Below are 25949 nucleotides of genomic sequence, written 5' to 3' on the forward strand. Positions count from 1 at the left end.
CCTTCCCTCTCTCTATCTCTCTCCCTCTGTCTCCATCGGGAGCTTCGCGGGTGTTTCTGGGGGACTGCTGGCATTGGGGGGGCTGGTCCTTGCACCTTTCACAGGGGAGGCATCCCTCGGGGCAGCTGCTGTAGGACTCGGCCTCTCCACCGCAGGGGGAGTCACCTCTGCAGGGGCAAGTGTGGTGGATGCGATCAACAGCAAAATAGACAAAGACGAAGTGGAGGGGCTCTTGAAGGAGTGTGAAAGGGGGCTGGAGAGAATCAAAGAACACATGATGGCTGCCAACCAGCTGGCGGAGAAAATCGGAGATTTGGCCGAGACTGTAAACCCGGATTTTGGGAACATGTGCTTCGGAGTCAGCCAGGCCGGCCTCCATCTCTCCAAATTAGTTAAAACCCTCCAGGTATTGAACAGTGGCCGCCTTCTAGCCAGAATAGCCGGGAGCACAACCGTAGTGTTCAGTGCTTTCTTCGTGGTGTTTGATCTGCTCAGCCTCATACACAGCGACAAGGAGCTCAGCAGGTGGGCCCCAAGTGACCTCGCAACAGCCATCCGCAAGGCAGAGGGTGAGCTAAGGGCTCTGCTCACAGAGTTGGAGGTACCTGCCCTTGAACGCACTATGCGAGAGCTGAGAAACCCTCAACCAACAAACAACTAGGGCCCTCTGCCCCCCACACTCCCTCCCCGGCACCCCGTTTCAGAACAGACAAGGGGCGAATCACACAAGTACTTACGAGTGAGAGAAGAGGTACTACAGGGCGACTCTTGCCCACCCGACAAGTCGTTGAGCATGCACCGCTGTCAGTGCAAGAGCACCGACAGCTCAGTCCTTCCTGTTTCTGCCGTGTGTGAATATTCACATGTTTGATGTTTTCAGGCCCTGTCACACAGACATGTAACAGTATGTAAAGGGGCACTAGGGGGGCTCTTTCACTTGACTCTGAGACCTGTGCGCTTGGGGTTGGATCTAGAGTCTTCATTTGACAAGCTGATGCCTTCTGGGTGTTGTAGTCTTTACTTCACTTCAGACGACATTCATTCCCAGGCAGAGCCAGGCGCGATGAGAGGGGAGGCGGGGCGGGACACAGAGTGGACAGAGCGCACACAGCCGCCGCACCCAAGTACTTCACGGGTCTTTTAAAGACCATTCACTTGGTAATGAGGCTTTGTTGTATTTCACCTCTTCTTAGTGCCCCTGCATCTCCACTCAATCAGAGTGGAGATGCAGGGGCTCTAAGAAGAGGTGAAGTACAACAAAGCCTCATTAACAAGTGAATGTTATTTAAAAGAATCGCCCGGCCCCATAGCTCGCAACCGGCGATATAGAAAACGCAAAGGCATATGATGTCGGCAAGGTCCGCGGGCCACCAAGGAAGGCTTGCTGGGCCGCTGGCGGCCCGCGGGCCGTACTAGGAGTACCCCTGCTATAGTGCAACACCCACAGAACTACACGGCAACCTCGTTTGCACTCATCAAGGAGTAACCCATGGTGAACATTTCTTTTCTACACTTCATCTTAGTTGCGGCTTTCTATACATATATTGGTCTGTGGTTTAGGAAAATAAATGAGCAAGAGTTACACTGGTGTGAGTGAATGTATGACACAATTCATAAAACTGAGCTCCTTTTGGCGCACAGACGATTTATTAATGGTCCAGAGTAAACTGGGTTTTCGTTTTTCCGTAACGCACAATATATCGCTGCACTTTAAAAAAAAATATTTTGCTGCAGATAAGGGCAAGAAGCCAAATGGGTCAAATTTGTTGAAAGAAAATTCTCTATTAGGGACATCAAACATATGTATTGGGGTGCTGGGTGCTTACCATTGCAAGCACGAATCCGTCTGTCCTGCTCTTTTCTTGAGACCACGAATAAACTGGGATGATAAATGTGTTTTATTTGTCTAATTTGGCCCTATTCCTGCTGATAAGGAAGACACTTGCTCAGAAATTATGCACACAAAATATAGACTATAGCGATAGCAAACTATGCTGCTGTATGAAGAAGCAGTTAACGTAGTAAAGAACCTTCATCACCTGCAGGATGCCAGGGGTCGTTTGCATTTGCAGTTCACAATAGTAATAACTTTTGTTTTTACATTGTAGGGCCATGTTTTGGGATTTTGTGTATATTTGAAAGTCAGCACAAGGACCTTGGAGCATTTGCAATGCAATAGGTCTCGTATTTGAGAGACTTTTTATGGCATTGTAAATGACAATGCCTTTTTTAGGTCGAGGACTACCGGTCTGCCGAAGGCAGAACCGGAAGTCGGAGATTTAATGTTTTCTAGAGTGGCTATTTAGCCCGCCTCTCTTTTAGCTTCTCCTCCATTGGCTGGCTTCCTAAACGGAGGCCAGCCAATGGAGGAGAGAGCCGTCCCTCCAAATAGGCTCCGTCTTTTTCAGATTCGGGGGCGTGTTCCTTGCTGGTCTTTCCACTTTTTAGCCACGCCCTTTTAGAACAGCAGGAACACGCCCCCGAATCCGAAAAAGTTTCGAAGCTTCCATCTGCCATTTTTTTGCTAGATCCATCCGTCCGGCGCCGTGTTGTTGTGCTGGTGGCGACGAGCAGGGAACCGCACCGTGCTTTGCATGCCTTTCCCCCTTGTGCCTCCGGAGCTAATTGTAGCAGAGATTCACGCGTGGACGAGGCAAGCAAAGGTGTGGTGTTTACTCTTCACAGTTCTTTTCGAAACGTGTGTCCCCCTTTTCTTGCATTTCCGAAAATACGTGCATTGCATTTCAAAGTTGTGTTGCTTGCTGAAATTGACCAAAAGTGGCTTTGTTTTAATCCCTTCTCTGTGCCCGAGGTCGATCTGTGTTTAAGAATGCGCGCGCAGCATCTGGCTGGATAGATGGTGGCGAGAAATGTGTTGAGTCATATGTCTGAGCGCGAGTCGTGACTCCTACGTCTGACACTTCACTGCCTGAGACTGGGATTCTGGTATCTGTGATTTGTCCTTATTAAAGAGACATTGTGCGTGTTTGTGTTATTGAGAAATGCCACTTCTGCATTTAATCTGTCTGTCGCAGAATGCATGCTGATAGCACAAATCCAGACCTGTATTAAAGTGTCCAATCTAACATGGGACTTCTGCACTTTACATTTATTTTCCATGTGAAATAAACTGTCAGAGTTGAAATGGAGAGACCACTTAGAGGTATTCTAAGGTGAATCAGATTTGTGGGGAGATGACGGAGACGGCCTTTCAAGTGCAGGCACAGGCCTTTAATTTGCTAATGACAACACATTTACATTCACCCGGAACAAAGGGGCTTCTTAACATACATTAGTTCTGACCACAATTAGAGTTCCTTGGGCCATAGGAAGAGCCACTGGAATTATGCAGCATGGCGGTGCAAATCAGAAGGCAGAGTTGACAAAATTGTAAAGCAAGAAAAGACAAACTCTAGAATGTAATGTGGCATCTTTTTTTAGAGTATTGCTTCATTATTTTGCCACGTATACACACTATTACTTTCTGGGCAAAGATTTGGCCCCATTAGCACCAGTTTCACTACCAAATACAACAATAAACAACTGAAAGATGACGAGTGAACCTTTGTGAAGGACCCTCCATTATTCTGGAACATGTCACCCAACTTAAAGTAACTTTTGATCCGATTGAGCAACACAGTTTTTCCTCTCGTTAAAATCAGGAGCCTATGCATCAGATGATGTGTGCAGTAGAGGCAGAGTGTGTCTAAAGAGACATGATCCTCTGTCCTGGATCCTCTTTTCCTTGCCGAGCACAGACTATGCAGGAATTTATAATCATCATCTCCCAGTATGCTGCTGTTCGAGAACATTTGTTTATCGAAAAGCTTATAAATGTATTAGCATTAAAGAACAAGCATTGGCGTAGCCGTTATGTCTCACATTCAGCAGACCTATTGGCTTTTGCCAATGCTGTTCCTCTTCAGCAAAAAGATGGGAAAAAAACTGAAAATGACACAGTGTGGTAGTGCTGTCCCGTCAAAAGTTTTAGAATCTTGCTGAGAAGTGCCAGTGCTGAGCAGTGTGGTACTGTTGGCCCATCGAATGTGTTAGAATCTTTCCGAGAAATGCCATGCTGAGCAGTGTGTTACTGCTGGCCCATTAAAAGTGTTAGAATCTTGCTAAGAAGTGTCACTGCTGAGCAGCATGATACTACTGTCCCATTATAAGTGCTAGAATCTTGCTGAGTAGTGTCATGTTTAGCAGTGTGGTACGGCTGTCCCATGAAAAGTGTTTGGATTTTGCTGAGAAGTGCCAGCGCCGAGTAGTGTGGCAGTGATGTCACTTTAAAAGTAACAGAATAATTTTGAGATGTGCCATGATTTCATTTGATAAGTGCCAGTGCCATCACACAACAGGAATCCTGTAAAGAAGCGCCACCACTGTAGAGTTCATTTGATACCTGCTGATAAAAATCTGCACAGTCCCTTAAAACTATTAGAAAAAAGCTGAGAATTGCAGCGGCTGTCCAATGAAAAGTATTCAAATGATCCATAGGCGTGCGTACACTGTCCGACAGAAAGTGTTCGATTACAGCTGATACAGGCCAGTCCCTCTCATCTGACACACAGGAGTCCTTTTGAGAACCGCCAGTACTACTTCATTGTGCAGAGAAGTTCCTGTAGCTGTCCCAATTCAAGTACGGAAGCCTTAAAGACCATGCTAACAATATCCTACCATAGTTAACTATTTTATGAGATGAGTCAGTTGTGTCCCGTGAACGTCATGATATATTCACGAGAAGTGACACTACTTTTTCTTTCAAAACCTGTCTCTGAAGCCCTGTTACATCACAGCTCCCTATGTGGGCTACAATCCAGCCACCAACGGACCCCTCAAGAATGAAGGCCAGTATCAGCCAGTCATTACTTATCTCAACCACCGACCATCTCACTTCCTCACAATATCCCTCTCCCTCACTACATCACTGTTTCACTACCTCACTCTTTCTCACTACATAACTCTCTCTACCTCACTACTCCACTCTCTAGCTCACAACTTCTCTCTCTCAAAACATCACTACCTCACTCTCTAGCTCACAACCTCACAACTTCACTCTCTCTCACTCACTACCTCAATCACTCTCTATCTCACTACCTCACTCTTTCTATCTCACTAACTCACTTTCACTACCTCTCTCTCTCACTACATCACAACATCACTCTATGCTTATATATCACTACCTCACAACATCCCTCTCCCTCACTCTCTCACTACCTCACTCTCTCACTACCTCACTCTCTCACTACCTCACTCTCTCACTACCTCACTCTCTATCTACCTCACTCTCTATCTACCTCACTCTCTCTCTCACTACCTCACTCTCTCTATCTCACTACCTCACTCTCTCTATCTCACTACCTCACTCTCTATCTACCTCACTCTCTCTATCTCACTACCTCACTCTCTATCTACCTCACTCTCTATCTACCTCACTCTCTCTCACTACCTCACTCTCTATTTCAATACCTCACTCTCTCTCTCTCTATCTCACTACCTCACTCTCTCTCTGCTAATGCAATAGGTATCACATATGCAAAAAAAAGCTAATGCCAATAGAAATGACATTGCCATTTATTTAGGGATACAAAAATAATAAAAAAATGAGCAATACCAATAGCTCTACCTATAATGTTGCCGAGACCATTGCATTGTAAATGCTTGTTATGTTGTGTTTTGAAAAACCTGCAAGTGGTGCATAGTCTTTGCCTGCCAGTAACTGCACCTCTTTTGCTGCCAGCCTTGCTTCTCGTAAGCAATGGCTAGAAGTACAAAGTGCGTGTTTACGCACCGCTTGCAGGTTTTCAAAACACAAATACAATACATTGCCATTTACAATGCCAATAGCTCAAACTCTGGCAAACGCGAGACCTATTGCATTGCAAATGCTTGTTATATTTAAGAAAGCGGAGACAAAGTCCCCACGCCCAGCATTGGCTGCCGTCCTGTATTGGCCAGCCTTTCTCTGGACTGCGGGTATACAGACTCAAAATACATTTGAAAAAAACTTCTTCCTCCACTCGGATTTGAGAAATTTATAAAATGTGGGTCAATAAACTCAGGTTTGCCGACCACCTGCGGACGAACGATCTAGGGACCTAACTTGATTGAAAGGTCAAATGAATTTCAAGCGCTCCCGAGGCACTTTTCCAAAGCTAATTTCCCACTCACTTCCCAGTTTAATCAACAATGAAAACTCACACCTTCGTTAAAAAAAAAAAAAACACGTGTCTAGAATTTTAGAAGACAGAAGGGAATTGAGATTTCGGACCTTCTCTCTTGCCAGTGTCACAAGAACTTTCGATAACTCATAACACCTTCCCGATAGTTTCAGCGCGCTCAACACCAGAAAGAGAAAGTGCATCACGATCTATACAGACGCCTCCATTCATCCACCAAACCTTCAAGACGAAGGGCATCCAAACATCAAGGAACACGAAGGAACTGCGGCTTGTGCCGGCCTCAAAACTTCATTAAAGAGGTATTTCAACTAAGTGCGCTTTTGGAGGAGGGTGTATAATGAAATGCAGTTTAAGCCAAAACCGTGTACAACCGGCATTGGAATCATACATTTTTTCGGGGGGGGGGGGGGGGGGGGGGGGGGGTCTATCAATCAATCAATTATGAAGATTCCTTTGTACAATCTCCGCTCCGCTTCCATTCAGCTTCTCCCCCTTCAACAGGTGGAAAATGCGTCAACGTTGTGGAACCAAGTGCCTACCCCGAATTTTGAGTAACAATTATTTTGTAAGAAAATTTTTTTACCATTTGCCGACATTAACACGAGGTACGGTTTTACGACGCAGGAGGCTAGCACGCCATTTGAAGTAAATAAAACATGGGGGACAGGAGTAGAGCCAAATAAACATACATTTCCTTCTTTGTTTAATTTAGTCTCAAACGGCGGAAAAATTTATATGGCGTGGAGGGGAAAGGCGGTATTTTTACACTGACCTAGGGGTGTGTGGCTGAAGGTACTGTTTGAAAAGGCAGGGGGCGTACACAAATGATTTGAAGTCACGAAAGGTGTGCTAATGAACGAGAGGGGGTGGGGATGACGGAAGGGATGCACCGATGGGAGAACCGTTATTACCATGCCCGTGAGAGATGCGTTTCGATATTCGGGTACATTTAAACGGGTCAGTCTGGAATAGGAAGTCGGGTTGAATGTCCTAAATTACCATACCATAGAGTTTATTCCACAACACCCCCTCCTCTCAGCCTAGAGCTTACCTTGCCGTGCTCGAGGCTCAGGTGAAAGGGCCTCGCATCAGGGGCAGATTTGTAAAAAAAAAAAAAAAAACTGCGAGACCGCGCTCTGACTCTTCGAAACGTCTAAGGAAGGTGCGGCGGCGTCTCCATGCAGCGCTGCCTCAGGGCGCCTCATCCCAGCTGCTGACCCCTCCAGGATCCAGCAGCACGGGCCCCGGGCAGAGCCAGACAATGAGCGCGCGCGGCGGCGGCCGGGGTCGCCATGGGTACGGCGCGCTCCCAGGCGAGGATGCTGCAAACCTCCAGCAGTCGTGGCGGCGCGCGGGGCATGCGCGGCTGCACCACATGCCCAGCTGACGGAAACGGTCTTTTAGATGGCGTGATAATAGTCGACGTTTCACCGACAAAAAGACGTAGCTGGGGGAGATTCTTAAGTGCGAGTCAATAATATGATACGCATAAACCATGCTGAGCTCCAGGACACAACACTCTCACCCAATTAGTGAAAATGTGCTCCAACGACTTATCATACCAGATAGTGCGAGGACACAACACTCTCACCCAATTAGTGAAAATGTGTTCCAGTGACTTATCATACCAGATAGTGCGAGGACACAACACTCTCACCCAATTAGTGAGAATGTGCCCCAGTGACTTATAGTACCAGCTAGTGCTCCGACAACGTGAGATTCATTGGGTTTGGTTAAACTCTTTACTGCCAGGACTTTCCCACGGGGGGGCTAAGCCCTTTTTAGGTCTCGCCTGACCCAGCGCATGCGCTGGTCTGGAGAGACTTGTTGAGAGGGCTCCAAAAAGTGCTACCAGGCCAGCCTAGAGCTATAGTGCGGGCGCGCGCGCCGCTTTTACCACGATTACTTTCACTTTTGCAGCCGCAGGGCCGCTTTGATGTTTGATCGTGATCACTTTCGTGGCCGCTTGGCCGCTTGGCATAGCCAATAGGTCTCGCTTTTGGGACCTTATAAGTATTTAGTTATGCAACTGTTGCATGGCTACACACTTATAAGGTCCCAAAGGCGAGACCTATTGGCTATGCCAATGCTTGTTATGGATGTTTGGAAGTTAGGAGTAGCTCACGTTTATACCTTCATAACCTTTTCCCCCCACAGAAGGTATCCACACCAAATTTGAGTCCTTCTTTAGGTCTGGCTTGACAGCGCAGCTGTCGTGTAATCAATCTAAAAAAGGGAATTAAGAAGCACTGCCTGGAGGGGGGCTAGCGGCGTAGCTTGGTCAGTAAAATTGGGGGGGGGGCTTCAGATTTTCTTACAATCACGCTGTCATATAATCTTAAAATACTTTATATGACAAGTAGGGTACATAAGAGGGCCCAAGGGACAGTGAAAAGGAATAGGAATGCAGTTTGGAACCTAAGGAGTATAAAGTGCTAGAAAATGCTATATTTTGTAAAATAACCACATTTTTTGAGGACTTTCAATACAGACGGGGAGAGAATGTGTGTGCGTTTTTGTATGTGGTATGTAAAAATTCCTGGCGAAATCCGACAGTTACCTCACGATACCCGACTGATAGCACCTGTTGATAGGAGTGTATGTTTTGATTGGGAGGTTTTGTGCGTTCACAAATAAAGTCCCTGCCCTCCACAAAGCTGTAATAATGTTATTTATCAGGCTGCTTGAGCTTGAACTTTCCGGAGCACGCACAACATTTTGATGCTATAATGCTATGAAAGGATCTTAGATAACTAGATAAGTTAGGGTATTTCTTTTCTGGCAGCAGGACAGATGAGAGGGAGGGAGTCATTAACTTTAGACTTTAGGGTGCAGTTTTGTGTTTGAGAACCCCAGGTTACATTAATCAACACATTTTTAGGTCTGGCTTGACAGTGCGACTGTTGCCTTAACTTTTGTGATCATCAAAAAAGAGCTTTTAGAGTCGTTCTGAAAAAGAAGCGTCGCTCCACCCACACATTGGTTTCTTCTGAGTACAGGATTAGATTAGAGGTGGGTGTCGTGTCCTTCCCAGTCCGTTAGCATGCAAAATTAACACAGAGCTTGTAACCAACATATTTATTCCTTAGCGTACAACATTCAATGGAACTTCTCATTATCTCCTAACCATTAATTACCACACCTTAACACCTCCCCAAATGGTTACGTAATTAACATAACATGTATGTTTGTAAAGCGCACATTCTCCACAACAGGTATTAAGTTGTTGAATAACAGATGTTTATTGCTATCCAACTCAATGGTACTCATTTTATCGACTTCAGAAGGATAAAAGGCTGAGTGGACCCTTTGGGATTTGAACCTGTGACAATGAGGTTGCACGCAGGCCTCTAAAGTGGACAAATTAGTCCTCTAAGCCACCAGACCCAGCTTTTGGCTTTCTACATTCTTTCATTGAGTCTGCCCAGAACCATGGGGTCCTGGCGCTCACAGTCTTATGATACTACCTCTCCCCCCTTGTTAAATAAAAATGTGTGAACAACAACAGCATTATATTTGTTTGATAGGTCATCTAGGTGCTCACACTGTTCTGCAAGATCGTGTGGTATAAGGTAGTTGAGAGGCATCTTGAGTGGAGATCAAGGGTAAAGGAGTTGATGTTTGATCTAGGCTGTCAGGTGGGTCAGCCCCATCTGGGATTACAGATGCTGATGAATGTCGAGATAGATGTCTGAAATGTGACGAATCCCTTGTGATGGATTTTCCATTACATTTCGCCGTTATCATGCGTCCCTTGCAATTCACAACTCTCAGAAGCTCAGCAGCAAATGGAGGATGTAGTTTCCGTTTCCATTTTTGTTTTTGTTTGACAAGAACCCAGTCGCCTTTGTTGAAGATGATCTCCTGAGTTCTCCAATAATAATCAGCATACATCTTCATTTGACGTTTCCGAGCAGTGTTAGTGGCACGAACTTCATCAGTGTTCCAAGTTCATGCAGTTTCCCACTGTGGTAGTTTGGTTCTTACAGCTCTCCCAAACATCAAGGTGGCAGTACTCTCACCAGTGGTGGAGTGAGGAGTCGAACAATAGGCATGGAGGGCTTAACATAAGGCCTGACCCCGCTTGATTCCCTCCATCGAGGTGCGTTGGGTCACTCTCGTTAGGGTGCCCATAATTGTTACACACCGTTAGGGTGTACTTTTTTAAAGCTTGACATTAAGCCTGGTTAGAAACTCCTTAAACTCCTCGTTGTTGAACAGTGGACCATTGTCAGATATAAGGATGTCTGGGATACCCCATGCTGCAAAAATGTTATCCAGCCACTCAATGACCTTGTCATGTGCTGCTGATGACATTTCCTCCACCAGAGGAAAACGGGTATACTCGTCAATGACTTCTATGAGATGATGCCCATTCGCAAAGGGCTCAAAGAAATCAATGGGCTCTCTTTCCAACACACGTGCAGGAAGATCAGCCATGGTTAGTGGATGCTGTGTCACTGTAGGGGAAAGGCAATTACATAAGTGGCACTCCCTTAGTTCCCTCTCAACTCTCTCGTCCAAGTGCGGGAACCACACACGATCCCACACAACTCTATCGGTTTTGACAATGCCACAATGTCCTTCATGAGCGAGTTCAATGACTTGCTGTCTGAGACTCTCGGCTATGACGATTCTAGAGCTTCTTAACACAATGCTTTCTTTAGTGACTGATAGTTCATCCTGCACATTTTTTGAAATTCAACATCGTCACTCAGAGATCGAACACTTTGGGCCCACTTCACAAAAGTAAACTGAGACGAAAGTCTAAGGACTTTTTGTCTCAGTTAAACTTAAAACCATTACGTAAGTTTAACTGAGACAAAAGTCTAACTTTACTACTCGTAAATGCCCTTTGTAAATACCGAAAGTCATAAAGTTAGATTTCGTCTCATTTTACCTTTGTGAATCGGGCACAACGTCTCCATGACTGCGCTGAAATGCTATCTTTAAGGGCGAGCATGTCTTTATCTGCATTTGTAGCAACAACAATCTGTTCCATGGATAAGGCCACTGGCTTGCTGGACCTTACAATGAAGTTAATATACTCTTCAGCTGTTTTCGATTTTGAGCTGTGCAGATGTAATGGTACTTGTGAGAAGTAATTTTCAGGTTTTTGGTTTTTCCTGCCTTATGCACAATTGTGTAGTCATACTCCTGTAAACACACCCCCACCTCTCAGTGTGAGGGGGCATCTTAGCTTTTGAGATTCCTAATATTGGGAGCAGTGCTTGGTGGTCTGTAACACTTGTGAAATATTTTTTGTAAAGAAACACATGAAAGTGTTCGCAGGCCCACACCACAGCCAGACTCTCCTTCTCTGGCTGGAAATAGGCATGTTCTGTGTCAGACAGACTTCTGCTGGCATACTCCACAATGTGTCTCTGACCTGTTGGATGTCCATTATGCTGAGCAAGGATTGCTCCCAGCCGGCTCACATCAACAGTAATCTCAGTATGTAATGTTAGATCAAAGTAAGCCATGTCAGTGGCGTTTTCAATGGCATGCTTTATCCTTTTGAAGCTTTGGTCACAGTCAGAGGACCATTGGAACTGGGAATTTCTCAATGGTGCACTCACTGTTGCAAAGTAATGAATGTACTTTGAACAAGGATGTACGAAGGATCGTAGCATGGTGACATCTTGTGGGGGTTTGGTGGTTGACAGTGGTTGTACTTTATCTGAGTCAGAAGTCATTCCACCATTCAGAGAATATGTGCCCAGAGAACTTTAGTTTGGTTTTGTGAAATTCACACTTTTCAGCAAATAGAGTGAGACCTGCATTTGTAAGTAACTGGCATACTTGTTTGAGAGCCTTATTATGCTCCTTCCGTGTTGTCCCATATACTAGTATGTCATCGTTTTAATTGAAAGCATGCGTAACAGTTTGAATTATTCTGCGTATGACATCTTGAAATATTTCTGCAGCAGATGACATTCCAAAACTCAACCTTTTGTATCCGGCCAAACCAACATGAGTCAAAAACAGTGGTAATGTACCTAGAGTTTTCTTCCAATTCGAGATGATGATATCCCTTGTTTAGGTCCAGACAGGAGAAGACTTTGGATGTCTTTCTCTCTCAATTGCTTTGTTGGCCTGGCACATATCCACGCAAATGCATGCTGTACTTCCACTGTTCTTTTTTGGCACTACCACTATGGGCAATACCCATGGCGTGGCACCAGTAAAGCGATCAATGATGTAGTGCTTCAACAGCGTTTCTAGTTCTTTATCAACTGCTTTTTGCAGGTGAAATGCTATTCTGTGGTGTTGCTGTGCAACAGGCCGAATGTGAAGTTGCATTGATGTGAAGTTGCACCTTCATTGTCTTGAGCTTTCCAAGGCCATGAAATAACGATGGGAACTAACCCACAATTTCAGATTGCGTATGTAGGTTATAAATGATAGATATTAGTCTCATGCCAGAAGCAGTTCCAAAACTAAGTAGATATGCACTGAACTAAGTACCTTGAAGAACGTGAATTGGGGCTTGCAAAGACGTCTTTTTATGTGGTAAGGTCGCCGTGAATGATCGTTGACTCTGCAATGGTTTCAAAGCAGCCCATGTGAAAACTTTCATGTTTGACACGTTGAGTCACGGTTCAGGTGACAAATTGTTAAATTGTTCGACTGGCATAATATTGATTGATGCACCGCTATCAATTACGAAGGTTGTGGGGCAACCATTGAACTTTAGTGTGATCTTGGGGCATTGTTCATATGATTTTTTTTGTTTCTTTGACTCACTTGTTTTTGTCATTCGTTCGTCTTCTTTGCAAGCAGCAAGACCTACATGTGCATTTCGCTCTTTGGCAGATATGACCATTACACATTCACCCTCTTCACTGTCGCTCGATTGTGACGTCAAATAACTTTTGTTAGATGAACTTGATGACGATTGACTTTGTTTAGTTTCCACCTTTCGCAATTAAGGTTGCTTTCTGTCTTTGTAGGCATGGCAAGAATGCTTCTGGAACTTTCTGGCTTGCATTTTCTCGTCTCGCCGTGACACACTTGGTTTCTCTTTTGCTTTGCAAACCGTTGTGAAGTGGTTTTCCTTTCTGCAACCTATGCACATCTGTGCTATGGCTGGGCATTTGATTTAATATGGAAAGGAAAATCCATTTTGGAATCCATTTTGGAGAATCCCAGTTCTCCTTTCTTTGAGAATGTTTACTTATGTATATCTATTTTGTGCTGGTGTTTGCTCTTCATGATTAGTGCCGATTCACTCTTTGCTGTTCCATCTTCCATGTTGACAGCTTTCCAATCTGCTGGTTCCTGAGCTCTTGCAGCCATTAGTAGTTTTTCTAAACTGAGCGTCTCTGTCAATATGCGTCTTCTGAACAAGTCTGAAAGACAGCCATCAATGACTCTGAGGTGCATGGCTTTTTCATCATTAAATTCACTAAAAGTTCAATGTTTGATAAGCGCATCATGTCTCTCAACAAACTCATCCATCATTTCAACAATTTCTTGTGTCGCTTGATTGAAAATGTACCTTTCATAGTCGATGTTTGGCATGGGATTGAACTTGGCTCCTAATGCTTCTTTTATTTGATGGTACAAGATTGTCTCAGTCTGTGAGACTTAATTTATCACTTCTTTTACTCTATCACCAGCAAGATTCTTTTAATATTTAATGATTTTCTTGTCATTTACTTCTCCCAGAGCATCTATTAAGTCATTGAAGGTCTCAGTTCATGTGGCCTACCTGGCGCCATTATTCTGTTTTTTGGTGGAATCGAATGGTGGCGAAAGTTTAAAAAACGCTGCAGCACCGTACTCCATGTTTCTTGTGGCAGCTACTGGAAGCCTTCGCTATCTTGAAAAAGTTATTTTTTTTAGTTGTGCCACTGGCTGCCAAATCCCCCTGCCTTCAGCAGCTTTTCCTGGGACCAACAACCTTGCAAGCACAACCCCAGTGTTCGCTCTTGAGTCACCTCACCCACCTTTGAGGTCGTCTGGCCGGTGAATACATTTTACTGCTTGTACCTGGTTGTTGCTGCCTTTTGGCGTTACATCTAGCTCTTGCTGCCTTTTATGCTGTACCTCGTCATCACTGCCTTTAGCGTCATACCTGGTTGTCACTGCCTTTTGCATTCATACCTGTTGTTGCTTCCTTTAGTGTTCGCTTTGTATGAATGATAGGGTGGTGTTATGGCACTGCACAGTATTTCTTCTTCAGCTTGGCCAGCAAGTCTTGACAGGCTTTTCCAACTGTGCTTTTCTGCTAGGCCTTCAACTTCTTCATGAGGCCTTGTCAAGGCTGGAGTGGGGCTTGAATTCAACTTACGCCAGTTGTAGACTCCTTTTAACCTGCTTGGGATGCACGTGGCACACACAAAAAGTTTGTTGTATCCTTGCAGCCTCTCAGGGAGAGCAGTCTTGCTTCTTCAGGACACATATTCCCTCTTCTTCGCCAGTTGTCTCGTCCTCCCCTGCCCGAGAGAATGCAAAATGAACATGCAATATACGTAGCTCGTAAACAACAGCTTAATTCCTCAGTGTACAACATTCAATGGAACTTCTCGTTATCGCCTAACCGTTAATATTCACACCTTAATACCCACTCTAACAAACTCTGGGGGTTTTCACTATGATAATCTTTGTCAGGTCCTGTTGGGAGCGGTGGGACTCTTTTTTTAAAGCTGTATTTTTCTACATATGCGTAATTTTATAACTATGTATGACGTTTGCCAGATCATGTGCACTTGAATTGGACAGTGTTTGGTAAAGCGAAAAGCCACTGTTAAAGGGTAAAGGCTTCATTGGTTCATTGCGAAAAGTTATGCCAGATTTCATAGGTTCGATCTGTTGATTATGAAACGTTATAACACAGCCAGTAGCACTGACCTACTTTTTGTGAAAAGTATGTTAAAGACAATGGGATTTTAAGGAAGCATTATTATCACACTGTGCTGAAGCTCATAGGCAGATATTCTGTTCTATGAAATTTCACAGATTACCATAGTGCATAAAGGTTTTTGTGTTGATGATCCACCCAAACAAACTGTGGGGATAGAAGATATGCACTACAATAATCCTTGTTATGCTGTTTTAGGAGAAATAGTACTTTGCTTCAACTGTAGTTTTGTATACATTTGTTCTTTTATGACTGCATGCCTGATTGGCCGCCTTTTGTAAAGATTACACTCAACTATAATAAGCTTGATTTGGTTATGGTGACAAGCCAATGATAAAAAGGCTATATGCTTGATTGTTTATTATGAACAGTTCTGATGAAGACAACAAGCCTGACATATTGATTGTGACAAGCATATGTTAAAGCCAATATGAATTTAGGGGGGGCTGTTATTACTCTGAATTAAAGCCTTCAGACCGTTTTATCCTTACATGGAATCTCATAGAGTACCTTAGTAGGCATTGGTTTTGGTATTCGTTATCCCATATAAAAAAACAAGAGTATAGTAGATTTGCAGTGTGAGAATCCATGTGCAAAGCTCTTTTAGTAAAGAAAGTGTTTTGCCAAATATATATTGTATACATTTGTAATTTTATGACTGATGGTTACCTTGTGGGAAAGCTTACATTCAGTACAGTAGGCGTGAGTTGGTTATGGTGACCAGTCAATTAAAACATTGGTAAGCTTTATTGGTGTGCGTGGAAATGTTATGCCCAATGCCATAGATCTTGCCTGTTTATTATGAAAAATGACTGCAATGGCAGCAGACCTTACTTATTCATTATGAAAAGTATATGATAAAGCCAGTAGGCCTCAAACAGTGAATTGTTATCGCATTATGTTGCAGGCCATAGAAGGGTATATTTCTTTACAGGTAATCACACAGTTTACCATTAAAGGCAAGGGGGTTGGTGTTGGGAGTACATTGTCACTGGAATGATTCTTGTTAGACCCCATTGAGAGGGGCTGTATATTGTTTTTTCAACTGTAATTTTGTACATATTTGTAATTTTTAATATGTATGCCTGATGGTTGCCAGTTTATGTACACTTCAGTAGGCCTGTGTTGTTAATAGTGTTAAGACACTGGTGAAGACTCGAGGCCTTATTGGTTTACTGGGAAACGTTATGTCAGATTCCTTAGGTGTGATCTGTTTATAATGACAAGTTATGACAAAGCAAGTAGACCGTACCTACTTATAGTGAAAAGCATTTGCTAAAGCTAATAATCTTTTGACGGTAGATTGTTATTACACTGTGCTAAAGACTTTAGGTGAGTATTTTGTTACATGGAATCTTACAAATTACTGTAGTAGGCAATGGTTTTGGTGTTGGTGACCTACCTGAAGAAACAATGGGGACACATGATTTGCACTATGGTGATACATATTAGGTTCGATTAGTAGGGAATTATATTGATTTAACAATGGTTCTTTGTACAAATTTGTAATTTTATTGCTGCATACCTGATGGTAGCCTTATGGGAAGGCTTAAGAACCAATCAGTATATCGGAGTTGGTTATGGTGTCAAGTCAACGATAAAGGTTATAGATCGGATTGTTCATAATGAAAACTTATGATAAAGGCAGTATGCCTGACATATTGTTAAAGTCAATAGACATTTAAAGGTAGATTGTTATTACTCTGCACTAAAGACTACTGATACATATTTTGTTAAATGGAATCTCACATATTAACATCAGAGGCAAGGGTTTGGTGCGGATTACCCCGTTTAACAAACCGTGCATTTAGAAGATTTGTACTTTCAGAATCCTTGTTAGGCCCTCCTAGTAGAGATAGTTTTTTGCTTTGTCACATGTAATTTTGTACACTATGCTATTTTACAAATGTATGCTTGATGGTTACCTTGTGGAAAAACATATGCTCAGTACAAGAGGCCTGAGTTAGTTATGTGATAAGTCATTTATAGCAGCTACAGGTCTGATTGGTTCCCTATTAAAAATGTAGTTACTATAGGTCTGATCTGTTTATTATGAAAAGTTATGATAAGCGTATTAGACCTGACATATTGACTGTGAAAAATATGTTCAAATTAATAGGCATTCAAAGGAGGATTGTTGTTTCTCTTTATCAAAGCCTACAAATAAGTATTTTCTTACATGAAATATCACAGATTACCTTTGTTGGGAATGCTTTTGGTGTCGGTTACTGTCTGTGACAAATCGTAGAGGGAGACATTTTTAACTGTAATCTTTTCTTAGTGGTCTGCCAGTAGCTTTTAATTAAAAAAATAAATAAATAATACATGCCAGCATATACATAAATATATATCCATTTAGATACATCAACTCTATTCTGCCGTGTTCTGTCTGCGTGTCATTTACACTCTGCTTCCATCCATGACAGTGAACTACATGGGATAATGGTTCAGTCCTCATCAGTCATTGTCTCTCTTGCCCTGTGAATAACTTAATTTTCTGATCACATGTGTACATCCACCAGACAATCAGTACGCTTTAGTGTCATGGTTAGTTGCCCATTCCTTTAGTTTTTAATGTTCTTCCTTTTTAGTTCTCCTTTCATTTCTTTGATTCTCCTCTCTTTATTTTAATGTTTCTCAAGAGGGCATTGCAGCTGTACAGGCAGTGCTAACTGATCTCTTGCTTGCCAATCATTTCATCTGTAGTGCGCCACATCCCACATGACCACTTCCTCTAAATCAGGAGACTAATATAGAATGCTGTTGTCCATAGTGTATAATTGTTTTACTATTCCACGATGGCCAGCATGTTGGTTCTGAATGTGACGGCCATACTTAAACTTTAAAATACCAATAGACTATTTACAATACCTTTGCAAAACGGACACCGACTTCTATCAATAGTTTTGTTTTTGCAAGCATATGCCTGCTGTGTTTAGACATATGCATGTCTTCTTTTTTCTATTTGAAGTTATCTTTCATCTGTTGTTTAGTTTGTGTGTGTTTTATTTTGGTTGTGGCGCACGGTGAATGCAGGAATGAGTAAATGGATTGATGAAAGGATGCATGAGTGCAAAGATGAATAATGATTTATTGAGCGCCTATACCCATCAATGACACAAAAGGCACTTGGGGATTCTAAAGGTGCCCAATGTTTGTAGATTCCCCTGGAGGGAACCAAGAAAATCACAAAAATATAGCTACTTTTTAATGTTTTTGTGGATTAAAATTGCTGTGCAAGAAAGATTTTGTTTTTGTTCTCAAGAATGAGCAAAAGGTTTGCTATTTTATGAACACTATCTTCCCAGTTTTCAGCAAGAGATGATCAGTTTACCTAATGTTTGTGGTTTTAGCCTACTTGCAGTTTGTTGTAGAAACAGGTGAAAAAAAATTTGGTGATCTCAAAAAGCTATATATTTCTGAAAAGTAGACAAAATTCTGAATTCAGCAAGGGGTCATTCATTTGCTTAGATCCCTTAAGGTTTTCCCAAATACATTTTTTTTTTTTTTTTTAATTTATAAATTTTGCACATAAACAAAAAAACATAAACAGCGCCTGTTGATTCTTGGTATCATAATGCAGAACACATAGCATGAAGTTGTTACAATATCAACAATGTCAAGTACATCGCAGCAGTGGACGGCAGAGGAATAAATCACATATCAAATTCAGTAGTCACCCAGTGAACACTATTCATCAGTGGAATGAGCTAATAGGTAAGCAGTGAAAGGTCCCCAGATATCTCGTGGCCTCGAAGCTTGTGGCAGCTCCTCCCAATAACATAGAAGTTGGTCCCGACAATACGCTATATCTCTGAGCCAATGCGCCACTAGTGGCGCCGGCCTACCATCCCAATGAATCGAGACCCTACGTTTAGCCAGCAGTAGCGCCAAGGCCGCTAGTTTACGATTGCTAGGTTTAAGCTTCAACACATTCCCCAGAAGGCAGAGGGTCATAGTACATGCAAGAGGCTCACCCACCATTTCCGCCATCGCCCCTGTAACTTTACCCCAGAAATCAGATACCTTCGGACAGGTCCACGACAAGTGGCAAAAGTCAGCCGTATCTGCACCACATCGTCTACAACAAGGCGAGTCCCTGAGTCCATATTTATGAAGTTGTACTGGTGTATAATACATCTGATGAATGTATTTATAATGGATCAGCCGCAGGTTACCATTGGCTGTAAGCGGTCCTGTAAGCCTACAACATGCTACCCATTCATCGTCAGTAAGCTTCTGCGGCAGGATATCATTCCACCTATTCATGGGACCCAGAGTAACAGCAGCCTCATCAGTCTGCGAGGCACTTTACAGTCAAGTAACTAATTTAGTTCTAAGTTGCGAGGTATAAAGCAACTGCAAAGCCGTTAGAGTAGGAGGCTCCTCAGGGAAGCAAGTGTGCAGTGCCACAAGCGCAGCTCTCAGTCTGCTGTATACAAACGTCGCCATAGCAGGCCTGTCCTCACCCCCGACAAATGCGTTAAGGGCAATAAATTTACCATTAGGATATATATCCCCCATGGTGCGCGCTCCCACCTTCTGCAAAACTTTCAATGAGCCCGCTTCAGTTGTCACCGAGATTTTCCCGTGATGCAGAAGTGGCACCGCCGGAGCATATAGCGGCAGCTTCCGGGCACGCTTCCCGAGTTCCCTCCAAGCATGTGCTGTACATTGTACTGTATCAACTTCATCTTTTTCAAACACTGTAGTGTCGTTGACAATCATCGCTTGCAGTGGTATTGGTTTCACCGCCCCCGCCTCAACAGCTACATGCGGTGTGTACGGTAGTGCGTTTAGCCAATAAAAGGCATACTGCGCTTGGGTGCACAGGTAGTATAGGTGCATATCCGGCACCTTGAATCCTCCCGACTCATAGGGCAGTGTCAGAACGTCCCACTTAACACGCGACTTTTTCCCCCCCCAGACTAGCGTAATCAGTAAGCCACGGAGCGTATTAAAGAAATGCGATCTTAATATGATGGGAATGGTGCCAAACAGGTATAAGAATTTTGGGAGAACCACCATCTTAAGGAGAGCCACCCTGTCAGCAAATGACAACGGTAGGCGTATCCATCTATTGATCTGTTCCTCAAGTCGGATGACCACAGTGCCATAGTTTGCACTAATAATCCTCTGCGGGTCCCTGTGAACCCACACACCTAGGTATTTAACCGGTTCCTCCCTCCATTCCAATGGGAACCCCAGTTCAAATTGCGTTGTGCACTCTGTCAAAGAGACCACTACCGATTTATTCCAGTTTATCCCTAAACCAGAGTACCATTCAAATCGTATGTATTCCCTAATGAGTTGTTCCAAATACAGCACTGGCTCACGCACATACAAAACCATATCGTCTGCATACATGGGCACAGCCAATGGCCTCTGATGAAAGCGTAGCGCTGACGCGCATGGCGTTGCCGCAATATACAGGCCAGCGGCTCCAACACCACCGCAAAAAGTAGTGGCGATAGAGGGCAGCCCTGCCTCGTCCCACGCTGAATCGGGAACGTATCAGAGGTCCTACCATTCACCCGCACTAGTGCCACCGGTTCTGTGTACAACAGCTTGACCCAGTTGGTAAAAATAAAAGGCACCCCCATACGATGTAATACCGCCAGCATGTATCGCCAAGATATGGAATCGAATGCATTTGCGGCGTCCAACAGGACCGCCACTGCAGGCAGAGTAGGCTCCAGAAGGTGTAGGACTGCAAACAGGGTCCGTAAATTATGAGCTGTGGAGCGGGCAGGGACGAAACCGGATTGATCTGGGAGTACCATAACAGGTAATAGCAGTTGCAACCTGGTCGCCAGGACTTTTGCTAATATTTTCACATTCGTATTCATTAGAGACAACGGTCGATATGATTCACATTTATCGGGCTCCTTTCCTGGCTTCAGTAACGTTACAATCAGAGCCTCTCGGAGCGTGGCCGGCAGCTTCTGCTGTTCATACGCATCTTCAAACATCGTATGAAGCCGTGGCACCAGTAAATCAATATATTCCTTATAAAACTCCGCTGGGAGTCCATCGGTGCCCGTAGCTTTACCATTGGGCAATGCATGAATCGCATCTCGTATTTCGCCCGGCGTGAGCGGGTGCAGTAAAAAATTCTGCTGTCTTTTTGATAGCCAGACCAGCGCAATGTCCTCCAGGTACTGCGCTATGTCATCCTCGTCCGCTGTTTGTCTATGTTCATACATAGCTGTATAGTAGCGTACGAAGGCGTCAAGGACACCTGTGCTATCGCAATGTCGATTATCCCCCTCCACCACAGATTGCACAACAGTAGTTTTCGCCCCTGGCACTTTCAGTTTACCTGCTAGGGCCCTACCCGGTCTTCCACCCTCCCCATAATACCTGGCTGTCCAGCGCCGGGACAGATGCTTAACCTCTGAACCCGCCAGATCATTATACTCGGTTACCTTAGTTCTAATTGACGCTAGGGTATGGACATCTGACGTGCTCTCATATTGGCGTTCAAGATCCATCAGCTCACGCTCCAATCGTGTCATAGACCCCCTAAGTGACTTCAGCACCCCTGCCTGCAACCCTATGCATACACCTCGTATCGTTACTTTAAATGCTTCCCATAAAGTTCCCGTACTATCTACTGAGCCATCGTTCTCATCAATGTAATTAATAATGGCATCCCGTACCCCCTCTCGGAACACCTGGTCCTGCAAGGCCGAGGCTTGCAGTCGCCATTGGAATTGTGGCGGCGTATACGTGGGTATGATCATTTGGAACAGCGATGGGGAGTGGTCAGGCAGCGTACCCGGCAGGTGACACACCTTAGTGATGAGCGAGTTTACCTCAGTGGTAGTCAGCCAATAGTCTAGCCGAGACCAAGAGTGATGCGCATAAGAGTGACACGTGCCTTCCCGCACCCCAGGGTGTCTCAATCTCCAGATATCTATAAGAGATAATTCTTGCATACCATCTTTAACAACTTGCGCTGCTTTTTTAATCGTGGGACCCACACTAGAGTGGCGGTCCATGGACAGGTCCAGAACCACATTCAAATCACCCCCACAAATTATGAGAGCCGATTGCAGCCGATAGACCTTGTTCCACACTTCTTCATAAAAAATAGGGTCGTCGATGTTGGGACCATATATGTTAATGAGAGTCATCATCATCCCACATAACTTCCCTTGCACAATAATATATCTGCCATTATCGTCAATATCCACGTGCACCAGCGTAAAGGGTAGACCCTTTTTTATCAAAATCATAACGCCCCTCGCATAAGAGGAGTAGGACGATGCCCATGTCACCTCGGCCCACCTAGTGGCCACTTTAGCCGCTGCCTGCTTGGTCAGGTGAGTCTCCTGTAGGAACGCCACTTGCACATTGTGCCTATCCAAATAGGCCAGCACCTCCCTAGTTTTTTTTGGGTTGTTCAGGCCTCTGACATTCCATGTTAGCCACGTGACGTTGCCACCCTCAGCTGCCATCTATTCCTCTCTCTAGCAGGGTAATAACCGTGTCTACCGTAGGCATACTGTACGTTACATTCTGTTTGCTATCATGTATTCTGCTATGCATAATACCACATGCGAACACCCCCCAACCAACCCCCCCTCCCACTGTAGCATCCCAATTATGCTAAGAATCCCCATTGCAACAAACCCAATGAACAAACCAACCCCCTCTACCCACCGTGAGCAGATAAGCTGCTCACACCCAACTCTCATATCCATAACTGCGTGGGGCGCACCCTTAGTGGAGGACACCAGCCGCCCAAATACCCCCTCGTTGGTATGAGGGGTGGTCAGGGCCAGACCTATTTGCTCCTTGTCACATCTCATTCCAACATATCTAACCAGAACTGTGATGCATCGACGCAAAGAGGGCCCCCGTCCCAGATATGCGACATCTAACAGATATTGCTCCCAGGTCTATCACAGCACCGCACAGTATATCCAAACATAACAGTTATGCAATTATACAGAGAGGAACTCATTTCCAAGATTCAGCATCTACTCAGTGCTGCTAGCAAACTGGTCACCAACAGACGGCCCAGCTAGAGACGCAGCATAGGCAGGAGACAGTTCATCCATGCCGAAGTACAGAATCAATGCCGCAATGCCACACCAATCCCGCACATCGGCAGGGTGACCCTGTAGCACCATGTACCACCAACCTCCCAGCTCAGCCGCAGGCGCACCTCCATGTACACCTACACATTGTCCACCGAGTGAGCCCCACACATCCATGAAAGGCCCAGCCAGAGGCGCTCCCAACAACATGGCACTCCCAGGGCAGCCCTTAATAACAGTAGTAGTTGCACAGTACAGCCTCGGGCCAGCAGCACATTACGAATCCTTAGTGCACCAGCCGGCGTACCTGGACTGGGTGTGTACGCCCATACACGAAGAAACTTTACACATAGTCACCAACGGCACTTAGCCGACAAGCTACAGTCCCCTAGTCCTCGTTATCCGCGTCCTCTCCGTCCGCACCAGATGTTCCGCGCCGTTCGGGCTGCTTAATGTACTGCAGCGCGTCTTTAGGAGCCATGAAAATGCGATGTTTGCTACCGTGTAGGATTTTAAGACGCGCCGGGTAGAGCATGGCATATTGTATTTTCATGGTTTGTAACTTCTTCTTAACCTGCTGAAACTCCCGTCGAGCCTGCTGCACCGCTGCCGTGAAGTCAGGGAATAACGCCACCTCCATTCCCTGGTGCCCATCTCCCTAGCAAGCCGCAGGGCCACATCCCTGTCTCGATAATTCAGGAGTCTTGCGATTATCGGGCGCGGAGGTGCCCCCGGGACAGGCCGTGGCGCCAGGGAGCGATGGGCTCTTTCTACTACCAGGATGCTTGAAAAGTGTTCGGCGCCCAGCATACCCTTGAGCATTTCCTCGACATAGAGTTCCAACTTGCCCGTGTTGGTGGATTCGGACACTGTGATGCGTAAATTATTGCGACGTGACCTCGCTTCTAAATCCTTGCTCTTTGCCCTTATTACCTCCAAGAGCTTTTCCATCTGGGTGCATGACTCTGTAATATTCTCCACTTTGTCTTCTGCATGTGATATGCGTTGCTCTGCTTCTGTTATGCGGACGCCATGTTTATCTAGCTTCGCCGTCATGGTATCCATGCGAAGATTCAAATTGTCTATTTTACTGTCAATTGTATGTAGACTTTGCTGCATGGCCAGCATCATTTTCTCCAACTTGCTACTGCTGCCTGCCTCCAGGTCCATCTCAGAGTCCGAGGCCACCTGCATTTGCGTTTTTTTGAGGCGCTTGGATTCAAACGAAAGTTTAGGCTGCAAGTGTTTGTCTGGTTTACCCATCGTTCCACAGGTCGCCGGGCACTCGAGCGCGCTTCAACTGTTAGGACCCAATCTAGGCGGCGCCAGTGCAGATTCAGGGGAATGGAGACCAGCAGTCCCAGGACAGAGTTACACCAACCAGAAGACCAACAGGGCACCCCAGTAGTCCAACAGTCCACAGGATGCAGTGCCACTAGGCTCAGAAGCCAGGCACCATATAGCAGCACTGTAATGGCGGGACCTATCTCCTCACACCAGAGAGCATGCCCACAGATCATCTCCCTGAATAACTTTCCAGCTGATTCTCCAAGAGGCACCAGCCCCCGACTCCACAGGCCGTCCCACCGCCCTCAGCCCACGCACTACTGATTCCACAGGGCAAGAGCAACATGCAGCATGCATATATCCAGAGCGCTATCAGGGGTCCACAATATAGCACACGAGTGCACTGACTAAGAGGACAGCCAGCGAAATAGTAGGCGTCGCCCCCACCTCAAATGCAGACGATATCCCAGGGATCGGGGGGCCAGAGGCCAACATACAGTTCTTTCCCCCGCGGCTGCTCGCTCCTCCGTGCTTCTTCCCTGCAGGATTCCTCAGTGTGCGCTACACGCACCAGCGGTTAATCCGCGCTGCGAACGTAGGTGCCGGAGCGGCTTGTTACACTCTCCCGCCTTCGCCCGGCCCACGCTCTCAACCGGCAGATATCGCCAGCCGCGCCCCCACCACAGAGCCGAAGCCGACTGGCAATCGGGGACAGCGAGGCTCCGCCGCAGTCGTCCACGCGCACTCCACCGAGCCGCAGTGCATTCACGCCGCAGCGCACATCGGGGACTCCGACCGGCTCCGCAGCAGCTGCCGGCCCGCTTACCAGCACATGGCGACGATCTCCGCCTGGGCACTCCGTCCCCGGTCCCACCGTGGCTCCCAGCAGACAGGGCCTCCGCGCCCACAGCCGAGTCCCGGATCAGAGCGGCAGCCCAATCAAAGGTGCGCGGCAGCTTCAGCACCCAGGTAGGCACAGCACCACAGCTCGCAGTCACGAATTACACCAAGGCGCCCGCCATTTTGTCATCCGGCCTGGATCGACGTTCTCAGCCAAAATTGCAGGACTGCGCGGCCAATAAATACCGCAATCTGTGCAGCGCACTCAGCGGATATCGATGCTCCGTCCCTCAGGCAAAGATGTGAAGGAGGTGTGTAGGATTATTAACGGATTGTCGCCGAGACCAGCAGAGCTGCACTAAGGTGCGGCCATCTTGCTTCGGGCTCGCTAGCGCCCCCCCATTTTCCCAAATAAATTAACGTTGAAATGAAAGTAAAAAAAACAGCCACGTATGATGTTTTCATATGTAATTTCTTGTCACTATGACTGATTTACAAATGCAATATACCGCTAAGTCCAACATACCCATCTGGGGTTCCACAAATGTCCTATCACCCAGCACTCCCACATGTCGCCCAATAAAAATGATAACACACTTGTGAGAGTAGGCATAGTGCCAGAGACAGGAAAGGGCCCAAAATGCAACATGGACAGATCATATTTTTGTAATCAAAATGGACCCCCTTTTGCAATGTGGGTAGTTGCATACTATGGGATCCAGCTCA

The 25949-nt window shown here is 45.4% G+C and overlaps 2 protein-coding genes across 4 annotated transcripts in view; one reads left to right on the forward strand and one right to left on the reverse strand.

Annotated features, from left to right (window-relative positions):
* The window catches only part of B3GNT4 (UDP-GlcNAc:betaGal beta-1,3-N-acetylglucosaminyltransferase 4), a 141193-nt gene that overhangs the window by 58772 nt on the left and 56472 nt on the right, over positions 1 to 25949 (reverse strand). Inside the window, exon 1 of one of the 3 annotated variants that reach the window (XM_085632776.1) lies at positions 7234 to 7555. The exons of 1 other annotated variant lie outside the window; for it this stretch is intronic. The gene's annotated coding sequence lies outside the window, so the exon portion shown is untranslated. Of the gene's footprint in view, positions 1 to 6271; positions 6373 to 7233; positions 7556 to 25949 lie in introns of those variants that run through there. One more of the 3 variants, XM_085632779.1, reaches the window with a different exon arrangement.
* On the forward strand, positions 26 to 661 carry LOC146783809 (apolipoprotein L3-like; the record flags this gene model as incomplete). The annotated part of the gene is made up of 1 exon (XM_085632850.1): positions 26 to 661. A coding segment is annotated over one exon (636 nt), but the record flags the coding sequence as incomplete, so codon positions are not given.

The sequence above is a fragment of the Triturus cristatus genome, chromosome 11 (genome assembly GCF_964204655.1).
Source record: "Triturus cristatus chromosome 11, aTriCri1.1, whole genome shotgun sequence".
Lineage (NCBI taxonomy): Eukaryota > Metazoa > Chordata > Amphibia > Caudata > Salamandridae > Triturus > Triturus cristatus.